This window comes from Chelon labrosus, assembly GCF_963514085.1.
Source record: "Chelon labrosus genome assembly, chromosome: 2".
Taxonomy (NCBI): Eukaryota; Metazoa; Chordata; class Actinopteri; order Mugiliformes; family Mugilidae; genus Chelon; species Chelon labrosus.
Window position 1 is genome coordinate 28,233,479 of NC_140338.1, and position 25,482 is coordinate 28,258,960.

The 25,482-nt window shown below is 43.3% G+C and overlaps 2 protein-coding genes across 2 annotated transcripts; both read left to right on the top strand.

Annotated features, from left to right (window-relative positions):
* The first annotated feature begins 757 nt into the window (after nt 1–757).
* Nucleotides 758–9,150, top strand: LOC311504344 (transcription factor AP-4-like). Its single transcript, XM_084567369.1, has 7 exons — nt 758–1,093; nt 3,562–3,727; nt 3,821–3,919; nt 4,933–5,103; nt 5,866–6,012; nt 6,150–6,314; nt 6,427–9,150. The coding sequence occupies exons 1-7, from the start codon at nt 1,005–1,007 to the stop codon at nt 6,580–6,582; spliced, it is 993 nt and encodes a 330-aa protein (XP_084423495.1). The 5' UTR covers nt 758–1,004; the 3' UTR covers nt 6,583–9,150.
* A 2,576-nt stretch (nt 9,151–11,726) lies between these two features.
* Nucleotides 11,727–25,125, top strand: LOC311494896 (sarcalumenin; the record flags this gene model as incomplete). The annotated part of the gene is made up of 8 exons (XM_084554159.1): nt 11,727–11,796; nt 18,171–18,980; nt 20,230–20,331; nt 21,045–21,140; nt 22,144–22,260; nt 22,351–22,584; nt 23,928–24,277; nt 24,625–25,125. The coding sequence occupies 8 exons, from the start codon at nt 11,727–11,729 to the stop codon at nt 25,123–25,125; spliced, it is 2,280 nt and encodes a 759-aa protein (XP_084410285.1).
* Nucleotides 25,126–25,482: the final 357 nt, after the last annotated feature.

Consider the following 25,482-nt stretch of genomic DNA (forward strand, 5'->3'; position numbering starts at 1 on the left):
AGCATGTAAGATCAGGGCGCCTCATACGATGCAGATGTTGCCTTAAGACCTCATTTAGGTGCAAAAACTATATTCAACCATTAATTATATTACCACAACTGCCTAGTGAAGTTGAAAGCTCCTTTGATGCCCCCAAGGATGTGGTGCCTCAGGGCATTTTTTTAAGAGTTGATTTATTCCAAAATCATTGAACTGGTCATTCACGGTGACATTACATGACGTTTAAGGAAAAAAAATACCACACCTAGTCCAAGCAATCCTAATTTATTTGTAGTGTATTTGTATTCATGTATGGTTGCTTTTATTGTGACTGGAAACTGATCACTTTCTGGTCCAAATGATTAAATAAACACAATAATTAAAGGAATAAATGGCAGTTAAAGTAGACTAAAATAAAAAATGAAATAAAACTTTTAAAACATGATGCAAACAGCTGTAGGTTAACTGAACTGTGCGTTTTATACCACATTTTAGCTGCCTATAATAGTATTTCACCGTCTTCTTATTTCTTAAGTACTTCTCGTTTATTCTTCCTGATCTCTTTACGCCGTTGATCGTTGTGATATCTGGTGTAGTAATCTGCATGTTGTTCAGTGGCAGCAGACTTGCAGGCCTGCAGTTACACACACAGTGACTCTGGCTGGTCTGTTTGTTCTGCTTTCCGGAAAACGAGCTCTGATTCCAACCAGCTGTTTCCCGCCTCACACAGATCAGCTGCACACACACACTCGTAGTAGGCGGAGGCAAGAAGCCACACACACACACACACACACTGGAGGGAACCCCATCAGCTGTGGAAAGCAACACAGCTTGAATTTACTTTTTATTTTTCTAACGCTCTTCTCCGGACTAACCTGCTTTTGGAGCGGTGTTTTAGACATGCGCTATTGAGGAGTACAGCCAGAAATCTGCGTCTAAACAAACCTTATTATATTTTAACGAGAAGAAGCGGTGGAGGGAAACGAAAACAGAAAACACGGACTACAGAAGGTGGCTTTGAAAGCATGGAATATTTCATGATGCCGACAGAGAAGATACCGTCCTTACAGCAGTTTAAGAAGACGGAGAAGGATGTTATCGGGGGTCTCTGCAGGTGTGTACCATGAGCTATCTATTTGTGTTGTTGATACGAAACGGCGGCCACAAATAATCCTTCATGTGGCTGTAGCGTGGTGTATGTGTGCGTGATGCAGTCTGACTTCATGTAGCGTGCTAGCTGTTAGCTTCGCTGCCATATCTTGGCAACAGGAGCGTGGTTGTAGAAATTAGCTGCTTGCTGCCCCAGTTTGCTGCTAAAGGTGGCGAACGTATACGGGCTCTATCAGCTCGAGTTATTCCACATGCTGGGTGGATTGTTTGTTAGTACGTGGAGGGCATGTTTGTGGCCGTTTGGCTCAGAAATATGTTAATCAGCTTCACGAAATCGATACATTCGCGTCCAGATGAACACCAACCACGTGGTAGTTAACGTGTTCACCGCCGCTACACACACAATCACGTTTGCAACGACATACTTTGTTACAAAAATCATTTCTTTCGCATAATCACTTGTGACTATGATTGACTCGTATTTGTGGTACGTTTTGGACCGTAATTATGCGTTACGGCTACAGTATATGTGCATTTAAATGCTGCTCCGCGCAGCAGCCATCGCTGTGTCGTGTGCTAAAATTAGCTTAGCTTGGCTAGCTAGTTAGCATCACTGCGCACTCGTTCTGTAACTGATTTGAATGTGGACTTGCGTCTTTAAACTCATTTGTTAATACACGAATAAGTGAAATACGTCGCCTAACGCATCTTGTCGGCGATACAATGGTATATCTGTTAGCAGTCCGTAAACAACAGACTGCTAGCTTATTGCTAATGGTAGAAAGCATTGTTCTCGTGATGCCAGGGGGCCTGCTGCTCGCGGAGTCACATTTCACTGCTGCTACCGTCCAGACTGACCGACGCGCCCCCCGGCGGCCATATTGGAAGTCGGCAGCGCTCTGCAGCTGACAACAGCTGGTTTCATTACTGAGCTACAAACCTCGACACGTTTCTGTATGGGATTAATGCGACGGTTCTTTGTTGTTTCACTGTGCTGTTTATATTCACACCGAATGAAACCCTGACGTCTAGGAATATAAATACACCAATTTCTATTATTGTTATACAGTATTAAGTTAGACATAAGAAGCTTTGGTTATTTGATGATGATCGAGTAGTAGTGGATATGTAGAGTTTATTAGCTATTATTACTTATTAAATTATTATTTTTGTTTGTTATTTTATTTGAAATTATGGGTTAAAATTGGACGGTTTAATCCTAAAACTACACTCACTTGCCATTATGTGCACTAGTTAAGACAATTGCTTTGTAATATAACAGTCCTGCAACAAATCCCCCTTCATGACTATTATTATGTTCAATCTGTGCGTAAACAGTATCAGGGAGGTGGTAATTCAACTGTTTGATCATTTTGGAGGATGTAGTTTGCGGTTCTGTTAAACTGGATCTAATGAAACACTGAAGTGTTTCTGTTATTTGGCCGGGCATACTGACTAAAATACGGTTGTGAAAATAATAGAAGTGTGTGTTAGTACACACACTAAATTTGAAAGTACAACAAAGCACAGCCTCAAATGAAAATACAGTTGAATCAACAGCTCTGTTATTTTTAACAGATGCTTAATACCATAACCTTCATGAAGCTAAAATTTAGTGCTAAGACTGTTATATTAAGATTGTTTTCACTAGTGTACCTAATGAAGTGGCAGGTGAGGGTAAGCCCTAAATGTTGCTCATGCTCTAAGAGAGCTGTTCCTGTTTAAAGATAGACAGCTTTTTTTAAACAGCATAAATAAGGGTGGATATATTTTATCGTTCCTTTAGCTACTCTTGTAGTTTTAAGTTTAGCTAATGTTAGAGACTCGAAACACAATTTGAAATCGGATCTGACGCTTTTATAAATGAACACTAGAGCTTGGCTGCACACACTTGTATTTTGTAGAAATGAACTGTTTAGAGCATGCGAGCCGTGTCTTCTGCTCACCTTTCATCTTAGTAAACCGTCCCGATCTGGTTCTTCAGGCGTGTTGTGTGGTCATCTTCAACCTTAATGGTTCACATATTTCTCCCACTGAGTAAATATGACAGTGACATAGTTTTGCCATTCAACCTCATAGGGGTGAAGGTGCTAGAGGGGGCACCGAGTTCATCCAAACTTAACAACCTCCACCCTGGTAGACTGAGGAATGTAAAGAGGTCAGGACTAAACACCCTGTAAAGTTGTAGGTCGAGGCCTTTAAGCATCATCTTCAAATTGCAGCCAATTGAAGTTTTTTTTTTTTAAATGGTGTGTCATTTGAAGATATTCCTGCCGATATGCATACTTCAATTTCAGTTTGGTCCAATCTCTCTCTTGTGGCTGTTTTTCTGTGACATTGATAGCGTGTTAAAATAATACGAAACTATCTTTCTTTCAACCAAAATCTGCAGCAAAAATCAGCTTTATCTTTCTCATTTTGGTCAAATGACTTCATAATGATCATCTCCCATCTCTGATTTTTCTCCTTCAGCCTGGCAAACATCCCTCTCAGCCCAGAGACGGCCCAGGACCAGGAGAGACGAATCCGCCGTGAAATTGCCAACAGCAATGAACGCCGGCGTATGCAGAGCATCAACGCAGGATTCCAGTCACTCAAAACACTCCTGCCGCACACAGATGGAGAGAAGCTCAGCAAGGTGCTGCAATCGAGTGTACTCTCACATACATACATGTGTTATCCATCCTAGCACTGTTCCTGTATTCACTCCTTTTGGTTTCACCCCTGCTAGGCGGCCATCTTGCAGCAGACAGCAGACTACATCTTTGCCTTGGAGCAGGAGAAGACACAGCTCATGGCGCAGAATAACCAGCTCAAACGCTTCATCCAGGTAAGCAAACGTGCCATTGTTTTTCACCGTGATGTAATGTAGGGTGCTACAGTAGTGTTTGTTTTAGCCGATTTCATAAGAGAAAAGGATTCTCATTTATTCAAGAGCCTGGCAGGACATGGTGTGAGTATGTGACCATTAGACAACATAAACAGATGTGGGTTTTATGTATTTCATTCACTTAACAAGAGGAGGCTTCAGTGATGAGGACTCCTTTGTCCTTGGATTATTGGTATCCCAGAAGTTATCCAGTAGACCAAAACTGACAGCTGCGCTACCAAAATGTGGGCCATAGATGTTCATCCTCAGCCTGCCGCCAGCAATAAGCTGACCGAGATCTTTGTTGTCACAGCCTTAAAAACCACTCTGGGAATTAGGCAAATGTTTCTGTTTGTCCATATCTTCCTGGTAAAGAGATTGGTTGATTAAGATTGCGGGTTTAAACTTATTTAGGCACGTTTTTCTGTCCTGCTCGACCAAAACCTTGCACGAGTTAATAAATCCTTGTCATTTTGGCCTTTTAACATGAATTTCTGTGCATCAGTGTAATAAAAGCATTTAACTGCAGCAAAGGCCTTTCAAAATGACCATCTTATGTATACCAAGGTAAACTATGGGGAATGTATTAGCTATTAAAACTGGAGCCCAGTTGAACGTCTGTGCTGTTCAACAGCAGCTGGTGTTGTGTGAGATGCTGTGATAAGGCTTTTTTGTTGAGGCAGAGATTGTCAACTCCACCAGAAGGACATTAATTGTGTGTTTATCATTACATCCAAACTTTACTCTCACGTTCGGGACCATTCATATACAGCGTCTTTATTTAGTCATGCCGTGTTTATCCTGGTGTTAGTTCACCTGACTTTTTTTCCCTCTCTCGTCACACTGGTCTTTTGTTCAGTCTAGCGTCATGTTGTTTCAAACAGATAATAGGAGAGGTTTGTGATTTCTTTTTTTTATATGCAGTGTTTGTACTGTTTTATATTTAACCATGCCTGGTTTTTGTGGTATTACAGGAGTTTAGCGGCTCCTCACCTAAAAGGAGGCGAGCGGAGGAGAAGGATGAAGGGATTGGGTCTCCAGACACACTGGAGGAAGAGAAAGTCGAAGAGCTGAGGAGAGAGATGCTGGAGCTTCGGCAGCAACTGGACAAGGAGCGCTCGGCTCGTATGCAGCTGGAGGAGCAGGTGAGGTGAAGGCGGGAGGTTAGAGTCAGCGGTCCTGTTCAGACCTGATGATAATTTGGATCACAAGTATCATTTGGAGTGCAGTAGTATATAGTGTTTTGAATAGATTTCTAATTTCTACATGATACAGATTTTGAGACTTACGTTTTAGCTCACACACTGAAAACACATATGGTCTTATTTGTTTATTTATCTCCACCCTGAAAGGCTCTACTCGAACTCAGATTATAACATGAATCCTGGAAGCTTCAATACACACAGTTATCTCACTGTGTCAGATCACTCCCTTTGGTTTCTAACAAAATATGTAATATTTATTTCATTACTGCAGGAGCTAGGTGGTCATTTAAATACATCACCAGTATTGGTAGTTCAAAATAAAAGCTTTTAAACTTGCCTGGTAGTCAGAATACCCAGACCCGTTTTTACCATTTTGAAAATGTGAGATATGGGAGACGGTTAACATATGGTGCAGACAGATGTACCAAAAGAACAGGCAGTTCTTGATGAACACACCCTGGATCTACCTGAACAGCAGGTTCAGACAAAAGCGATTGAACAGGTGGTGAAGACAAACAAAAACACGCAGTTAGGTTAGATTAGATTGCAAAGTAAACAGCAGAGGTCTGCAGGGGTCAGATATTTCCAAGGAAATGATAAAAGTGAGCCTGGTAGTATTTCACTCTGTTTATCGCCTTTTAATGAAACACGTTGGTGCTATACGTAGCAGAGTATTATTTAACATGAGTGTTGTGTTTGTAGGTGCGCTCTCTGGACACCCAGCTGCACCCAGAGCGTTTGAAGGTGATCACTCAGCAGGTGGAAGAGGAGCAGGCACTCATCCAGAGCCAGACGCTGTTACGGCTACAGCAGATCCATGCCGCTGACAGGCAAACACACAGTCCACAGGTACACACAATAAAAAGACGGTCATCTGTGCTTTATTTTTCAAAGCTCAAGAGGCACAAACTTGCTCAAATAACTGTCCTGTAAGTTCTGTGCAGCGGTATCATTATCCTCTTATTAATACTTTGTCTTTCCTCTAGGTGCTGGCTCCACCCACTCCCCCTGCCCCAACCCACCACCCCACCGTCATCGTCCCAGCTCCAACACTAACCCAGCCCCATCACGTCACTGTGGTGACCATGAGCCCGTCTGTCCACACCAGCACTGTGTCCACATCCAGACAGAACCTGGACACCATTGTGCAGGTCAGAACTTGTTTTGCTTTTGTCTAGAGACATCATTCATAAGTAATTATAGTGCGACATCACCTTTTTGTAAGTCAAGCCACAATAGCATAACCGTTCCATTTCTTCTCAGGCCATTCAACACATTGAACGCACTCAGGAGAGGAGAGCCAGCGCCGAGGAGGAGCAGAGACGAGCTGTCATCGTTAGCCCCGCCCACATCACCATGGACACCGCCTGCTCGGACACAGACACGGACACAGAGGGAGAGGACTGCTCGATGAACTGATGCACCCCATGAACTCAAACACAAAACACTTAAAATACCTTCTCACTGTAAGATTCCCTCCAGGAGCTTGACTACTTTTTACAAAAACAATCTGTCTTTGGCATTATCCAAACTCCTAAATCCAGTGGTTAAGCTCTGTGTCGGTCTTGTACTGTAAAATCTCTGAATATTGAAAACATAGGATGGTCAGCATGCGGAGGAGGCCCTGTGGGATTTCTTGAGGCTGATTTTCAATGTCAGAGCCGGTCTGTGGCTACTTGAAAACTTAAGGGTCTTCTCATGTGGAAAAAAAAAAATCAAAAAAAAAATCAAAAAAAATAATAATTCAGCTATCAGCATCGCTCCGCCCTTCATGTGTGTTTAATGTGTGCAGTATCAAAGTTACCCGTCTTCATTGGCACACTGACAGTATTACTTGTGCTACAAAAAGATGGAGTCGGCATAATGGAGAGTTGAATGTAACGACACAATAAGCAAGCAGCTCTTGATTCTGCAGAGTTGCAGTTTCTTCCCCTTGTATTTTTGTTTTTTTGTATTTTAGTGCCACTGGCCGTGACACCCAACTTAAACTACATCTGAAGCCATTTCTAAATTTCAGAATTTGGGAAATATACACTTAATTGCAGAGTTTAATTTGATGATACATGTTAAATGATTTACTTGAAAGAATGTTTCTGATACCTAAATAAGCCCTTAAAAATAAGCTGTTGAACAATTTCCATTTTTAAAGTTTTGTTTGCATTTGTTTTGTGCGTCAGGGTTACTGAATGCTGAAGGTGAACATTTTTGTTATATTGAGATTAACAAATTGGAGGTTTGTCAGGTTTTTAGAGGGAACCGCAGAGATGATTTTCATTAAAGTCTGATTCCAGTTTTGAGCCAAACATCCTCTTCATTTATTATCTACTCATGAGAGTAGATGATAAATGTTTTTTTAAAAAAAAAGAACCAAATGTTCTTTTGTTGCTTGAAACCAATTTATAATTGCTCTCAAATATTTGAGTGAATCAGACTTAGTCATAGCGTGTGTAAATATGAATTTGGCTGATGTGGAAACCTGAAACAGATTGGGATGATTCACATGCTAACGTGGAATGAAGGCTTCCGGTGTTCCTCCAAAAGACTTAAGTCTATCTTCTGGTCTTGGTTTGTTGATTTCGGTGACTATGCACTAGCGTTTTTTGGTATTTATGCAATTCCATCTTCAGTTCATTTGTTGGTGTCATTTATACATGAGGTGAAGTTTTCTATGCACCGTTGATAGGTGTGTACATTACACCTACAGTATATGTATGAAACTTGACATGCTTGTATCAAAGAATGTAGACTCTACTTGCAAGGTGCTCTTTGTCAACCTGGTGCTCTGCTGTTGAGCAGTGAGCTGAGGCCAAAACCCTTCATGTAACTTCACAGTCGATCACGTTTCCTACGTGTGCCTGATTTTCTTTTTCTCAGAAATGTAATTTCTGCTTTTGGAATTGCTCAGAGAGGAGCGAAGAATGGAGTGTAGTGACATTTGGACACACGCAAAAATAAGCATGTGAAGACCATTTTCAAAACCTTTAGGAAGAGGAACTAAAAGATTGGCAGCTTTAGTTGGAAAACTAAACACATAATGAGACATCAGTGTTTTCAATGCATCATAATGTGCTGCAGAAGCTCTCATGTAATCCCTCCACCTCTCGGTTTCTGAAATGCACCAAGTCTGTGCACCTCATGTTACGTTGCTTATATTTCTGTCGGGACTTAGACTGGAAACCCCTGCTCCGAGCCTCTCTCCTGTCACACTCAATTCGATACGCTGACTTGATGCTGTAAACATTCCTTTTATTTGGATTTGTATCTGTCTTTTGATCTCTTGTATGTTCAGTTGCCAACTGAATGCATATTACTAAATGGCTGTTTTCTCTTGTCTAAAGCAGGCTTTTGTTATGCCATTTTGTTTTTTCTTTTCATGAACACATGACTGATGCGTTCACTGACACTGTCTTGTGTGAGATGTGTGGACACTATTTGCTCGCCTGCATCAGTTTTAGTTAGACTAGTGTTTTTATGCCAAACATTGGGGGGGATTTTTCATATTATGTTTGTGAAGATTTGTTAAAGGGTTTTTGGTGTTGTGCAGACAAATGTCAGACCACAGCTGGGTTTTCGGCTGCAGTTTGTTGTTGGTCAGCGTAACACTTCAGCCCCAGATGTTTCTGTATATTGTGTTGCAGCACTGCTGTCTTTTGGTGGAGATATTTGATATGAAGCACTTGCTGTTCTGTACTGCCTGAATCAACTATGAGGAAGATACTTTTTTTGCCATTTATTTTTCGTAAGCTCTTCGCTGTAACGCAATTCAACCTGTTTCTATGGTCTTCTGCTCTTCTGTCTTTCATTTGTCTTTCTTGCCCTGCTTTCCATTTTTCTGTGACAAGCATTTTTTTATATTTTGTGTGATTTTCTTTTTTCCATCAGTCCAGGTCGATGAGAATCTGTTATATTTTGTTTATAAAAAAAACTTGGGTAAACAGGCCTTTGTAAAGATGAAAAAAATAAAATTTGTACTTTTTTAATACACTCCTTCTGTTTGGTTGAGTTTAATTATGCGTATGACACTTTTTGTCCACCAGATGGTGACAATGAGCAACTGGAGCCTAGTGGCCCCCCTCACTTAAACAGGTGGTACACATCGCTTTCCTTTCCTTTCTTTGCTCCATACAGTTTCTAGACATCTTCCACTGTGTGAAGTATGTGCATTTTACAGATAACATATTATAATTTGAATGTTGATCTGAATGCTAGAAAGAATGGTAAGAGTAATTGGAAGCCTGGCAAGGTTTGTCTCAAAACCTGTTCCAGTCACAGTCAAGGAGGGTTTTAGAGGTGCAGTACATAGTGAGATGAGAGGACGTTCCTCCAGGACCATGGAGCTACTAAATAAAGACAGGAATAAGTACAATACAAGGGACTGAGCATAAAGTGGCAGACAATGCCAAAAATTACAAACAGTACAGACCGTACAAATAGCAGTGGCAACAATGCAAAAATAAGAGACAGTGCAAAGAAAAACAATACAGTACAGACGGTGCAAAACACTTGGGGGACAATGCACCTCTAAAAAATATTACACAGAGTAGAGATAGATACTTAGATAGATAGATCCAGAGGGAAATTCAGTGTCCAGTAGCTTCATCTCATAGAAACAGATATGAAAGATATAAGATATAGCATGATTAGCAGTATAGTGTGTGCAAGAGATGCAAAGATGTGTGCAAAAGTGGACAAGTGTGAAGATTTGATCCACTTTGACAAGCACCGCAGTTTGACTGCTAGATGGTTGAGGCAGAACTGCTGCTCTTGTGCGGTATTCTCGGTCTACAGTGCTCAGTGCCTGTCAAAACTTGTCCAAGGACGGAAAAGCAGTGAACCCGTGACAGGGTCATGCCTGACCAAGGCTCACTGATGCATGTGGTGAGCAAAAAGGAATAGTCTGGAGAACACATCAGTGAGCTAGAGGCGTTGACTCTGCCTCAGAGTTCCCCAGATCTCAATCCAGTTGAGGATCTGTGGGATGTGCTGGACCAACATGTCCAATCCACGGAGACTCTACTTCACTTGCAGGACTTATAGGATCTGCTGCAAACATCTTGGTGCCAGATACTACAGTACATCTTCAGAGGTCTAGTGGAGTGTTTCAATGGGTCAGATGCTTTGGTCATAATTTTGTGGCTGATCGATGTAGGAATGCTGATGGGCAACTTGACTAGTTGGCAGAGACACCCAACTGCAAGGCTGTCATTGTAGTTGGCAGCCAGGACCTAACAATCATAACAGTGTTGCTTTTCTGTGTTGTCTTCACTTTGCGGACTATGTCCATCTCTAAATACAATCAGAATCAGCTTTAATAAGAATCAGCTTTAATGACCAAGTATGCGCACATACAGGGAATTTAACTCCGGTAACTTTACTCTCTTGTACATAAACTTAAATAAGTGAAATAAAAATAAAAATAAAATAAAATAAAATAAATCTCAATCTATACACATAAAATATAGAATAAGAGCAGATATATACACCACACCATTTGTACAGTGGCTATATACAGTAGTGCAGAGTTATTGTTTGTTCATGTGAATGGTCTCACACTCTGTGACTGCTCAGAGTTCAACAGAGCGACAGCCCAGGGGAAGAAACTGTCCTTGTGGCGGGTGGTTTTGGCGTACAGTGCTCTGTAACGCCGGCCTGAGGGGAGGAGTCTAAACAGATTGTGACCAGGGTGTAAGGGGTCTGTGGAGATTTTACTGGCCCGTTTTCTGACCCTGGACCGGTACAGGTCCTGGATGGAGGGAAGATTGGTACCAATTATCTTCTCTGCAGCCCTGACTGTTCTCTGCAGTCTGTCCCTGTCATGTCTGGTGGCGGATCCAAACCACACTGTGATGGACGTGGTCAGGACAGACTGGACTATTGCAGTGTAGAAGACGATCAGCAGCTCCTGAGGCAGGTTGAACTTCCTGAGCTGACACAGAAAGTACAGCCTCTGCTGGGCCTTCTTCCTTACAGAGCCTATGTGGGAGGTCCACTTCAGGTCCCGTGAAATTGTGGACCCTAGGAACCTGAATGACTCTACTGTAGGGACTGTCCTGTTGAGGATTGTGAGAGGAGGGGTTGATGGGGGTCTCTTCCTGAAGTCCACTGTCATCTCCACAGTTTTGAGCGGGTCTAGCTCCAGGTGGTTCTGACTGCACCAGAGGACCAGCTGTTCCACTTCCCTTCTGTATGACTCGTCACCGTCCCGGATGAGTCCAATGACGGTGGTGTCGTCTGCAAATTTCAGGAGTTTCACAGAAGGGTCCCTTGAGGTGCAGTCAGTGGTGTAAAGATATTAAGTTATTAAGTTAACCAAAATCTATACTTTCTGTTTATGCTGAGTCCTTAAACAATAATTTCTAACCTTCCAGAGCCCAACATGGTCAGCCAGGCTCTGCTTTCTTCCCTCTTCTTTTAGCATTCCTGATTGGACCGGGCAGCAGACACACAATGGCTGATAAGGGTGCAGCAGCTGCGTCCCGCCTCCACTGGCATTGCCCTCTGACCTTCAACCAGACCAGTATATATAGCCTGGGGAGATGAGCGGAAGGCCCCTGGCAGCCAAAATGAAGTCTCTGGTGTCTGTGTGCTGCTTTCTGTCTCTTCTGGCACTTTGTGCTGCAGGTATGCTGGAGGGTGATGGGTTTTGGGTGAAATATTTAAGACGTGCCGTGCTGTTTGTTAGCTGGTATTTAGGCAGGTGTGGTGTGCAAACTGGAAACGCTGTTCAACAACTGTCGATTTGCTGTGTGGGGATTTGGCCTGTGTGTTTGATCAAATCAGAGGTCAACAATGAATGAAAGTTTAAAAGATTTATCTTTACCAGCTCTGTTGTATTACCTATGGGATAATATAGTGAAAGCATATTTAGTCAAGGTCTTTTGTGTCTTTCAAATGTGCAGTGTAGCATATTTCCTGTCACAACAGTGGTTGTGTTTTTGACAGACCTCTATACATGTAAATTCAGCTGACTGGGCAGAAAAGGTTTAGAGTACCATATGTGTCCACGGTGCAGCGCAGAATCTGCAGTTATACAAGTGGAAATGTCAGTGCTGAGGTGTGAGACCAGCTGATGGAAACTGTCCTGCCTGCTGCTTATGCTCTCTGCCCTGGAGAGAAACACGGTGACAGCACTGACAAAGCGACTTGGAGCCGCCACAAACAAAGAGTCGCATTCTCTGCTGCAGCCAAAGCTCGCTGAAATTATTTATTCTCCCCCTGGGTCCCTCTTTCAGTTTGATTTTTCACAGCACCGAGACTCAAGGCGAGACTCAAATGAGGATTTTGGCATTTCGCACTCACTTGATACTCTACAGATGCACCTCAAAAGTCAAGTCAGTTTCTTTTCTTAATAAATCAGACATTTCTGCCGTGGAACATTAAATGAAGACGCGTGCATCACATTTGTTGCCCTTTCGAGGGTAATTGACGTGTCATTCTAGATTAAGGCTGAGGCAGAGAGTACCCTTGTCTGTCCTTGCCCTGGCTCATGTTTGCCCCTCCAAGCCGCTGTAGCCAGGTGTCAGGCATCAGTCAAACAAAGTCGTCACCAGATACTGTGCTCACCAGTGCCATGGACTGACACACATCTCGTTAAAGCTCTCGGGAGAGCACGCGCATCGCGCTCATAGTCGCACGCGAAGACATACACCTGCTTGTAATTACAGGACAATCACAAAGACATGAGCTCAAATGGACTCCACGTCTTCAGCTAAAGTCCGTGCTGCCTTTAATGTCTCAATAAAGCTTCGTCGCTCCCTCGCTGCTCCGTCTGCAGAGCTGCTAATCTGTCATTCCAGTCAGCATGGTCCATGTCCAGGGGATGTCCTGTCTATAACAGGCCTGAGAGGGCTCAGAAGGCATGTAGGACCATGATACAGTAGACCAACTGTTGGGCTGTTTAAAGTTGCATAACTAGATAATTGAGTACTATTAAAAACAAAGCTAAATTAAAATGAACTGAAGCAGTGGCAGAGATGGGAACAGAAATCTCTCCATGTAACTATTAATTAAATAAATTAGTGTTGGTAGGTGGTAATTAGAGTTAGAATTAGATGTGTTAGATAGGTGCTTTCTTTTTATAAACTATCCAGAAATGCAATAACTCTGCTGGTTATATGTTTGTTAAAAAAAAAAAAAAAAGAATGACTGTGCATTAAGTATATTGTATGTTGACTATGTATTTAAGTGTATTAACACCACGTTTTACTGTGGGGCTCATGTCACCAGTCCTATCGTTGATGCATTTATTGTTCTTGTTCTCAGAAAAGATTCTTAGTCATGCCCAGCCGCACACTGTTGCACTGACTGTAAGCAACAGCGCCGCAGAGTTGCAGGCGTGCCTCACGAGAAGAGCGTCACGCTTCCTGAAAATAGGAGTGGAATTATCCCTCCTTCTTTTCACCCTCTGACTCATTGTCGGACTATTTCTGTCTCAAAGATGTACTATCCGGCACCCAGGCACCTGTCCCACTCTGTCCCCACCACACTGCGCTCTGGCCACGCTTTGGTGCAGCAGCAGAGGTGGTCTGAGTGGACTGAGGAACCGCCGGAGAGCCACATTAAACTTTGATAGCAACAGAGGCAGACAAAATATCTGTCCAATGCCCAAATAACTTTGTATGGTGTGCTGTGTTGTTTTGGTTTGTGCCATACACTGGTCCTGCCTGCAAAATGTTCACGACCGAACATAGCTGACTGACACTGATGAGAGCACAGCATGCTTGTCTATTAGTAATGTATTGCACTTGTAAGTTTTCAGAAAAGCTTCAATAGATTAGACTTTAGAAAATTAGCACAGTGTTTTATTTTTGCAAGAATGAATTTAAACTGACTAAACAATTATTACCAAAGAGAATAATCTAAAGCTGTGCTGATCGATGGATTCAATTACTTTGTGAAATGTGAAAGAGATCAATCATAATGACAGACCTACAGAGAATTATTCCCCAACTCAGCTGCTCTACAGAGCACTTTAGTGTGTTGGTTTTATTGCCTGCAAATTTAGTGCTCTGGATCTGGATCATTGCTCTCATCAACATCATTTCCAGCTGTCGCAGGCAGTTGTTTTCTCACAAAGTTTTTTCAGCTAGACCCAAATATGTCTCTTGGGAGTCGGAGGAGATCAGAGCTAGATAGACAAGGAATATTGGACATACAGTATTTGGTGGCTAGCCACACGGCTATGAATACGAATCTGCTGGACTTGTAGCTAGATAATAGAGCACATAACTGTTTAGGTATGTTAGACAACAACTATCCACCTTAAATGCACCAATATTTGATGGAAAAGAAAACTCACTCACAGAAGGCTCTGCACCCTATTAGAGCACAGCTCAAACTAAAATTAAACGGTTGTGTAGGTAAAACATGCATTTAATACATTTCGCTGAAATTGTATCCCCAAAAATGTCAAACTTTTCTGAAGTTAATCTAATTAAATTACTGGCTCTCCTTGAGCTCACAGTAGCTCGACGCTCCAGTGAATGTGCAGACAGACCAGCGACCATCCCGTCTGGTTTGACTTGAAAACGGGTCCACGGGCAAAATATTTACTTAGCAGCTAGCAAGATGCAAAGTCTGCTGCCAAGCCCTGTGAGGCTGAACTTTAATATCACCGCCAGCCTTCTAAAATGCCAACAATGACCATATTAACATGCCGATCTCTGGCAGCTTTCTAATTCGCACCACACGAAAAGAGGAGCTTCATTTTTCTGGGGTTGCTTTGGGGAAATTTTAAAATTTGCCCTGCTGATGGCGCTACATGCTTTTGCAATTCATCCCATTAGGGAAAAGTCTGTACATATTTTCATGGCATACAATAGTTGTTGTACTAGCTATTTGAGTCCGGACCAACTAGCAAGTCCACAAAACCATCCCCATAACCATTATGATTAAAACTGAATAGCACTTCTTTAGTTTACCTCTTTATCAAGTTAGTCTTGACAGAGTATTCTCAGAAAGTATTATTTTCACATGGATTCTTTCTCTCATTTTCTCCTCCCCCGCTGGCACATCGTCGTCCTCTTCCTAATTATGTTAACTTTAATTTAATTTGGCCACTGCTGGAACCTAGCACAGCAGAAAATGATCTTCAGAAAAGCCAGTTCAGCTTGTGTGGCTGCAGTGGCCTTCAGTTTGTACGACGCCCATTAAGAGCGATTTTTAAAAATCAGAATATTGTTCGAGCATCGTCCTCTGGTTTCCCCTAACTGATGTCCCTCTCCTTTGATTCACTCAATATCTGACACCTACAGTACACTTAAGTCTGGCCAAGGCACGTTTCTACAACCCCTAGGCCACACTGAACGGCAGATGGCTAGACAGGAATGTATCAACGGCTGCCAGGGACAGCGAGGGAGAACACAGTGAATATGTAACTGTGGTAATGTCCTCACATTCACTCAGTGTCTCCCTGAAGGCCAAATGGCACTTAAAAGAGCAGATCTAGCTCGACAGATGTCACCAAACCTTTGTGCGTAGTTTTTATCTCTGATCCTATCCTGATTGTTGGCTCAGACTCTTTAACCTATAGGTTTGTATTGCTGCTGTAGTTGGTGATGGCCAAGTCAAACACTAGACATCTTCTGGTTTCACCTGTTGAGAGTCACAGAGCTCATATTACAATACTTTGGACTTTGCTTAGATTTCGAACAAAACACCATTTAACTGTTGTGGCTGTTGAAAAGCGTGCTACCAAACAGCACCAACCCAAAACAGTCTAGATTAAAACATCTTCATAGTTTAGGATGTTACGTTAAGGATGCTTTAGGAAGTTCTCTGGCTGCTGATGCTGACAACCCCCCTCTGGAGGTGATAAGCTAACAAAGCTTCTAGATTCAGGAGGTGACAAGCAGCATCACGAGAACAAAATAGTTTGATGTGTGATTCAAGGCCTTAAAATAGGGGAAGCAAAGCATCATGGATAACAGCACAGGGACAAGAGAGAACATGGCGTCCTGCTAGCATCATTAAGGAGAATTAGATGAGCGTTAAGTCAGTCCAAGCTAAAATACAAATGTGCTGATCTTGGTTCGGTGGATTCGCTTCTAGGCTTTACACCGGCACTTTCACTTCCACATTTAAAACAGAAAGCAGCTGAGAACCATGCTTCTCATCATGCATTTTATCACCTGCAGCAATACCCGCCCGATAGTTTGATTGAAGTGCCATCTGGTTTCAATTTGCTGAACTAATCTGAGATGTGGTCACTGATTGAGAGGTCTGGGAGCAGGCAGTCTCGATAACACACACCATGGATGAGTCATGTGTTGCATCTCCAGCTCATGGTATTATTCTTATATTACAGTCTTTGATCAAAGCAGTCAAAGCAGACCTTTGGTCTTCAGTTCAGCGCATGTGAAACCATTTTTGTTAATCCCACATGTACGCCAGCATGCACAACACCAGGACCCTTGAACTGCCTCAGCTAAAAGGAATTCAGCTGTTTATTAGTTGTGTATATGCTTTTCCTGTTAGATATGTTAGGATCAACAATAGTTTTCCAGCATACCTCCATCTAGCCTCAGTCTGACTAGAGGTCTAAACAGACAGATTAAGTGAAAAGACCTTGGTCTGTGTAAAGCATCTGTAAAGTCTAAAGATTGGTTGAACGTCTGATTAAATATGATTCGTGGTTATTCTGATTAGGTTTTTTATAATCAAGTTGTTATTCAAGTCATGAATAATCATGACTCAAGGAAAGAAGAAATTGTGAACTGAAGACAAGCCTTACAGAATTAAATGAGAAATGATGACGGGGTATCTAAAGGCAGTGACCACCACCACAATGACCCCATCTCGTACTCATACATGCACACATACATTTAACAGTCTCACATCACATTACACTGTGTACTACGGTGCGTTCCAACTCACAGGCAGGTATAATTAAACAGAGGTCACTGCCGTGTGCTCTTTGTACACTGCATCTGTGCGTGCATATGGTGTAACAGTGAGGGAGTCCCCTGTTTATGGACATGAGTATTTAGAAGCCATGGTAACTGTAATCTAATGCATGATGCTGGGCAGCGCTGATGTGTGTTTTATCGGAAGTTGCTCTGGACTTTGTGTGAGCTACTTTTAGAGATGTCTCTCAACTGACCTGCAAGAAGCAATGAGGGCATCTTTGGCTTAATTGTTGAAAAGTGAAAAATCATGCATTTAAACATAACACTAAATTTAAAAAAAACTGTCTGTACTGGCTTTCTCTGTATCAGAAAGAATTCTGGGAGAAAGGAGTGCACACATGCAGATTATAAGCTAAAAGGCATTTAAGAAAATCATTTCTTTATTGCTAATGCTGTAATAAACTGAGACTATTCAGTGAAAAAAAAAAAACAGTTTTCTGCAATAAACATTTCTGAATCCACTCAATATTTGCACTAGTATTAACATATGACATCAAGTCAGACTCAAATCAGATATCTAACCTCCATGCTAAAGTGTTTTTTCTCATCTTCTCTCAGTTTCAAATGAAAACAATAAGGGAACTAAACTTTCACTCACATGTGTTTTTTGTATTAATAAAACTAGACAGTGACATAAATACATTTTTCTTTTCCAAGCTGTCCACTCAGCTGTCTTCTTTTAGATTCCCTAAACAACCATCTGCTGTTTGACGGCCCTAAATAGTCCATTCCTTAGTACCACCATTCAAGGAGGTGAAATCTGAGTCTGAAATCTGGGAGGTGTTTAACATGTGATCGGCTCTGCGCCTTCACGGTGACAGAGCACTGGTCAAGTTCTGACGTCACAAACAAAGGTGACCGTCTGCAGATGTCCAGCTGAGTTAAATAACATAATGGCTCTTTTAAAGTTTGGGATAGGATGCTTTTAAATGCAAACTCATCAGCATAGTCAAGTTCCTTAGCATGCAGGTTGTTTGTATCAAGATCATATTTCTCATGAACCTACATTTTCTTTCTTTTATGTAAAATGTATTTCAGTAAGTTCAGTAATGTTGTATAATCATAGTCTGTCTTCTTTCATCCCCTTTAATATCCTGCTAGACTCCTCCATTCATGATGAGGAACCCCTCATGCGTCTGCAGCTCCAGCAGCCAGAGGGAGATCTTTTCTCCTGCGGATGTGACACAGCAGGAAAACCCAGCAGCCAAAGCTCCTCCAATGACACCCCGGCCCCGGAGAGAGCCATGTGCCAGCCCTGCAAACCCCCAGCTTTAGATACTGAAGAGGAACCAAGCACCCCTTCCTCAGAGCATGAAGAGGAGGAAGAAGCACCTGCACCTGAAGGTGATTCTTCTGCTGAGGAGGTAGCTAGTGAAGGGGAAGAAGGAGTAGAGGAAAAAGAAGAAGAGGTGACATCTGAAGAAGAGGCTGAGGCAGAGCCCCAGGAGGAGACAGTGGAGGATCAAAGTATGGAGGAGGAAGAGGAGGAGGGAGTAGCTGAGGAGGCTGCATTACCTGAAGAGGTGGAGAGGTTAGCTGAGCCTGAGGAAGAGGAACACACCCAGGAGCAAACAGAGGCAGCAGCTGAGGAGCAGATAACTGCTGAAACTGTGGCAGAGGAGGCAGCTGAAGAGGAGGCTGAAGTCGCTATTACAGAACCTGAGGAAGAACCTGCCGAGCTTCAAGAAACAGACCTGGAAGTTGAGGAAATGGAACCACAAGTGGCAGAAGAACCAAAACCGGCACCAGAGGTTGTGCCAGGACATGTTGTGGAGGAAGTAGTTGTGGAGGATGTAGGTGTGGAAACAACAGTGGAGATGGCTCCTGTGGCTGAAGAGACGCCTGCTGATGGGGAGGAAGTGACAGTGGAGGAGGTGACTGCAGAGGAGCCTGCACAGTATCAAGCCAAAGGTGCAGAAATAACACCACTAGGGTTCTATGTGTCTTGTTATTATATATTACTTTTATATGGAAGGTTTCAAGCGTATTTTTTGACATCAAAAGCTGGAGTAGGAGAGTGACTTTAAATATTTTACTGCCACCATTAACCAGTGGGTGTTACAGTAAATCAGCCATCCTCTTGTGTCTGGTTCTTTGCACCTGCTATGAAAGATGACAGCACAGTGTCATGTTTCCCCATTATTGTGAGCGTTGTCCAAGCTACAGCAAGGTGATATTAGCTTAGCTTAGCTAATATGTTTCCCTCTACAACCTGGCAATAAATAAGTTAATTATAATGATATGTATGTAGGATACACCAATCAAGCACAACATTAAGACCACAAACAGGAGACGTAAATAACAGTGATCATCTTGTGACAATTCAGACCAGGCACCCCCATCCCATAGCAATGACACTCCTTGATGGCAGCAGCCATCCCCAGCAGGATGCAGCCTGACACAGACACAGACACACACACAAACAGTTTGGGAACAACTAAAAAAACATGAAGAACAGCACAAAGTGTTGACCTGGCCTCCAAATTCTCTAGATCCCAAACTGATCAAGTATCTGTGGGATGATCCACAGAGGCCCCTCCCCTCAACCCATAGGACCCAAAGGCCCCCACTAACAACACAGTGCCACAGGACACCCTCAGAAGGCCCATGTCCATTCTCTGATGAGTCACAACTGTTTTGGAGGCACAAGGGAGACCTACATAATGTTATGCCTGATGGGTGTATACAGTATGCCTTATGAGAATTTAGAGATATTCCTTTTGATATGTCATGAAATGATAGCAAAAGTCTACCTTCCTCTCCTCCTTTCATTTTCTTTTGCTCATGCCAAACTTCTTGAATATGACACTGTGTGTAGCTAAAGAGGAATTAGCTACAACCTCTGGTACAGAAATAAACTGACTGAAATAGCATTGGAAAGGAATATACCGATAGCCGGACAACAGCATGATATAACAGTTGAATCTGTGCTTAGCCCAGATGGCCTGATCACTCACAGCTCAGGAAACCGTTTACCTGGTGGAGCACAGTGATTTTGTAACCGTGTCAGCAGAAGTTTATGCATTCAACAATTTTATTGGAAAAGAGAATGTGAAAAAGCAAGACTGCTTTCAAAACATTAGTTATCGGCTATAATCGCAGGTGACTGCATGCTTTTGATCTTAACAGCTGCTGACTGACAGACTTTTCCTCCAATCAGAGCACACAGCAGACGAACCAGTCGGCCGGGCACTGAGGGACCGCTCCCACATTGAGGACACGTTGCGGCTGGCAGCTGCTGAGGCCACCGAAGAGTTCTCAAGTAAGGAACAAATATATCCCCAAATCACTGACATGAGAAAATATGAATGGTACATATTAGCTTCACCCTCCCAGGCATGCTCAGAAACATGCTCAGTGTGTATTGAACAGACTAAAGACACATCCTCAAAAACCACCATTTCAAATCTCTTTCAGACTGTTGCTGTGGTGATGCCTGAAGTCATGCACTGAAATCAAAATGCGGCAGAATGTTTACAGCTACTTTGTCAGCGGGGAAGAAAAAACAGATGTGTTTGCATGCAAATGAAAGGAAGTTTGAAACTATTTTTGGGGCTTTCCTGCTGAAACTATTCTGCAAATTGCTTCATGATGTCTCTGTCCCGGGGCCTTCACGTGTACGTGTGTGTGCGTGCTGTATGAATGCGCGCGTGTGTGCAGACACGTCTGCAGGCAGGTGATTAATCAGCGCAGATGTGTGACTCCGTCCTCAGCAATGAAAGCCTCTCTGTTCTGCTGAATCGTATTGGTTCGTTTCAGAGAGGCCGCGGAGCTGCAGCAGAGCCAGTTTCTTAATCACCTCAACTTATCTCCATTCAATAAACGTCATGGGGGTCATTCATCATGTACGGCAGCAGCAATTGTTGCCATCAGTTATGGTAGCAAGAACATGAGTTATTCTCTTGTACAGGAGGCCTTCTGGTCACTACATCCCACCTATTACAGCACAACTTCTCTCTGCTTTACTCTCTCTAGGTGCTATGAAAACACTGCTGAACGTCTACCACAAGTCCATCAAGCCAATGGAACAAGCCTTCAAGTATAATGAGCTCAGGCAGCATGAAGTCACAGGTAACTCTTCCCGAGCCTCAAGAGGCTTTCCAGGCTCACTGTGACAGCAGGGGCATATACTATTAAACTGTAAATTACAAAGCTGCAAACATTTGAATTACAAATGCCTCCTTGCGACTGACATCCATCATTCTGTTGACTCCACAGCTTTGTCAACAAGCCAAATAAAACCAAAAAATATGCAAATACTAATCCTGCAGACACAGCAGCTCCAAAATTAATCGGCTTAACTGCTTAACTTCCAAAGATTTCTTTTCCCGAAAGTTAGCTGTCATGTGTAAAAGCATAACTGTTCCTTCTGGCAACTCAGTGGAAATCCATGAGCAACGCACCATACCCACTCACCAGCGAACTTTGCCAGGTCACCGCACTGTTCGAGCACATGGTTCAAATCAAACGGAGCTGCACAGAAACCGTGAAGTCCAAATAAAGTCATAATTAAGAATGAATATTGTGCCAGGACCTGACATTATTCAAACCAGGCGCACAGAGTGGCACAATAAGGACTCTGTCTGCTGAAATTTAAAGGGAACATTGTGCAGGCCAGGCACCCTGCAACTTTGTTCCATAGCACTTGAGGGCAGGAAGTAATATTTATATTGAGGAGCGGGAGGTAGACTCAACAGTGGGCCGTGTGACTCTGGGACACCATGTGGGGATGAATGGAAGTACAGTGCATGGTGGCAATCAGGATGTTACACAGGACCATGTTAAACATCAGTGTTAGTGTTGCATAATGTCACTTTAAGCGTTTTGTGTGAAGAGAAAATTGTACTTTGACTTGAAGACGGCGCTGCTGGACATATGGACTTAATACGTATATAACACTACTATATACTTGCATTGAGCTGCCTTGACACATCAAATGTTATGAATTGTAATAAAGTACCATTGCAGCTTAGCATAGCCTCCTAAAAAGATTAATTAACACACTACTACTTTGTCTTAAGCTGATTTTTAATTCTTCTTTTTCTGTGTCTGTCTCTGATGCACACATGCTCAGATGGCGAGGTCACCTCCAAGCCCATGGTTTTGTTTCTGGGACCCTGGAGTGTCGGCAAGTCCTCTATGATCAACTACCTGCTGGGTCTTCACGGCACCTCTCAGGAACTCTACACAGGTTCGCACAGTTAAAACCTGACTCTTAGCGTAAAGGTGTCGGCTCCTAAATCTGTGCCGCTAAATCATTCCCCCGTCGCCCTTCCACCAGGTGCTGAACCCACCACATCTGAGTACACCGTCATAATGCACGGCGAGAAGTTGCGGACCATAGAGGGAATCGTGATGGCAGCAGACAGCTCACGGTCCTTCTCGCCCCTGGAGAAGTTCGGCCAGGGCTTCCTGGAGCGACTGGTTGGCATTGAGATGCCCCACAAGCTGCTGGAGAGGGTCACCTTCGTTGACACACCGGGCATCATTGAAAACCGCAAGCAGCAGGAGAGAGGTGACAATTAGTAACAACTAATATTTCCATATAAAAGCATACTCATACAGATTCTCAGTCATCCGGGTCACAGTGTATCCAAAACAATGCTAAAACAAAGGCAGCTGGACTTGTTTGAGTTTTCTTGAAGGTATTTCACCACTTGATCAAGTGGCTTCTTCAGCTGAAGTCATCCAAGAGGCATACTGTCTTCAAGAAAACTCAAACCAGACCTGTTCCCTTTGTTTTAGACACAAGAAAGCAGCACATGTTCGCTTTCTTTAGTTTGTTCAATTGTCATAGATAATAACACAGAAGATAACATCTAGGATCTTTCACTGGATAAACCGCTCCAATAACATTTCAGAACACTCTTATAGAGACAGTTATGCAGCTGTGATCAGTTTGAAAGCTCTGTCACTCAGTCAGTGACAGATCAGTAGACTCTATGTTCAGTGTTCACCAGTCAGCCACAGCATTATGACCACTGACAGGTGAAGTGAATAACATTGACACAATTCAGTGTTCTGCTGGGAAACTTTTGGACCTGGCATTCATGTGGATGTTACTTAGACACTAGACCTACCCACCTAGACCAGACCAGACTAGGCCATAGCAATGACACTCCTTGATGGCAGCAGCCATCCCCAGCAGGATGCAGCCTGACACAGACACACACACAAAAACGCTTTAGGAACAACTCAAAAAACATGAAGAACAGCAATAGGTGTTGACCTGGCCTCCAAATTCAATAGATCCCAGTATCTGTGGGATGATCCACAGAGGCCCCTCCCCTCAACCCATAGGACCTAAAGGTCCACACTAACAAGATTCTGTTACCAGACACCACAGGACACCCTCAGAAGGCCCATGTCCATTCTCTGATGAGTCACCACTGTTTTGGAGGCACAAGAAGACCTATTCAATATTAGGAAGGTGGTCATAATGTTATGCTTGCTCGGTGTAGGTCAAACAGAATCAGATTAAGCAGTTAAGCACATCAACACGCACAAAAAAAGCAGGCAGGCAGGCAGTCTAATAAGTCTTACATTTTACAGTATATGAGTTATGATTAGATCACAACAAAGCTTTGTACAGAAAACAATAATTCAGACTAATAAATACACATATAATGTAAAGATTCTGGCATTGAGACTTTTTTGGAAAAGCCAAATGCTATTTCATAAAGAAAAAAAATAAATCCCATCACTGCAACCGATTCTTACTCTTGAACTAAAAGAGAGAGCTTCTCATTTGTGGGATATGTTATCTTGTTTCCATCATGTTGTGTTGCTACCTTTCAAACAGTCAGTAAAAGTCATCTTTTGGTGCGCTTCATCTCTAACAGTCCTCTTCTTCCTCAGGTTACCCATACAACGAGGTGTGCCAGTGGTTCATCGACCGGGCCGACCTGATCTTCCTGGTGTTCGACCCCACCAAGCTGGACGTGGGAGGCGAGCTGGAGATGCTCTTCAAGCAGATGAAAGGCCGCGAGTCCCAGATCCGCCTCATCCTCAACAAGGCTGACAGCCTTTCCACGCAGAACCTGATGAGGGTCTACGGAGCTCTGTTTTGGAGCATGGCTCCGCTGATCAACGTCACGGAGCCGCCCCGTGTCTACGTCAGCTCCTTCTGGCCTCAGGACTACGCTGCAGACACCAGCCGGGGTCTCTTCATGAAGGAGGAGATCTCTCTGCTGGAGGACCTCAACCAGGTATACCTCTCATGACTAACATTGCAACGATAGATTAGACTATGTAGATACCAAACACCTGTTGGCTCAGACCTCACCACAAGAAAACATCAAGCTTAGCTATGCAGTAAGGAGAAACTAGACTAAGCCTACAGGAGGATGCTGGGGTAGAGGTAGGGTTGATGAAACGCTGCCAATGGAGCAATGTATCAGAATTTACTATATGAGCTGTCTTTATCTGAGCAAACATAAATAGTGTACACAAGTCTTTCATCATTCTGCATGGTCAGTGTACAGGGAATTATTTTTGTTTTGAGCTTTTACTTAATTTCTCTTTCTCTGTCCTCTTTCATTTCTTTGTCTTGCAGGTGATCGAGAATCAGATTGAAAACAAGATCGCTTTCATCCGCCAGCACGGCATCCGTGTGCGCATCCACGCCCTGCTGGTGGACCGCTACCTCCAGACCTACTACGACAAGCTGGGCTGGTTTAGCGACCCCTACGAGGTGTTCCAAGACATTGTCAACGACCCCGACAAGTACTACATCTTCAAGTCCATTCTAGCCAAGACCAATGTCAGCAAGTTCGACCTGCCCGACAAGGAAGCCTACCAGGACTTCTTCGGGGTGAACCCGGTTTCCAGCTTCAAGCAGCTCTCCTCCCACTGCAGCTGGAGTGGCGGCTGTCTGCTGGAGAAGATAGAGAGAGCCATCTCATACGAGCTCCCGGGTCTGCTAAGCAGAGTGAGAAAGATAGCAGACACACCCGCCCCCGCGAAGGCTGCGCCGGCACCCCCGCCCCCTCTGCCTGGTACCTGCGAGGGCCCCGGGTGCGAGGAGAAACCCAAGAACCGCTGGAGGAGGCAGTGAGGTGGAGGAGGTGGGGTGCAGGAGGAGGAACAGAGGAGGCAGACGGTGGCGGCAGCAGCCAGAGGGTTTCCTGAAATAAACACCACTGATGTGGTTTTCAGGGCTGGCTATTGGAAGGCTGAGCAGGAAGAGAACGTGAGAGAATAGAAAACCTGTGAGGATCTTCAGTACCAAGCAGACAAAGTACTTTAGAGTATCTCTGAGTGCTTGTTTGTATGCGCATAAAAAAAACAAACAGAATATGTTCCAAAGTGGTTATCAGATACTTTTATCAGACTCTTCAGTAATTACAACTCTCTGGTACACATTATGCCATGTGACAGCTATCAAAACAAGCAAATAAAAGCTTCTGCACGA

What these genes read in the sequence shown, in the direction of transcription:
- LOC311504344 (XM_084567369.1), top strand. Translation starts at nt 1,005, where the DNA reads ATGGAATATTTCATGATGCCGACAGAGAAGATACCGTCCTTACAGCAG. An exon ending in ATGGAGAGAAGCTCAGCAAG is followed by an intron (nt 3,728 to 3,820) that starts GTGCTGCAATCG and finishes CACCCCTGCTAG; the next exon opens with GCGGCCATCTTGCAGCAGAC. An exon ending in ACCTGGACACCATTGTGCAG is followed by an intron (nt 6,315 to 6,426) that starts GTCAGAACTTGT and finishes ATTTCTTCTCAG; the next exon opens with GCCATTCAACACATTGAACG.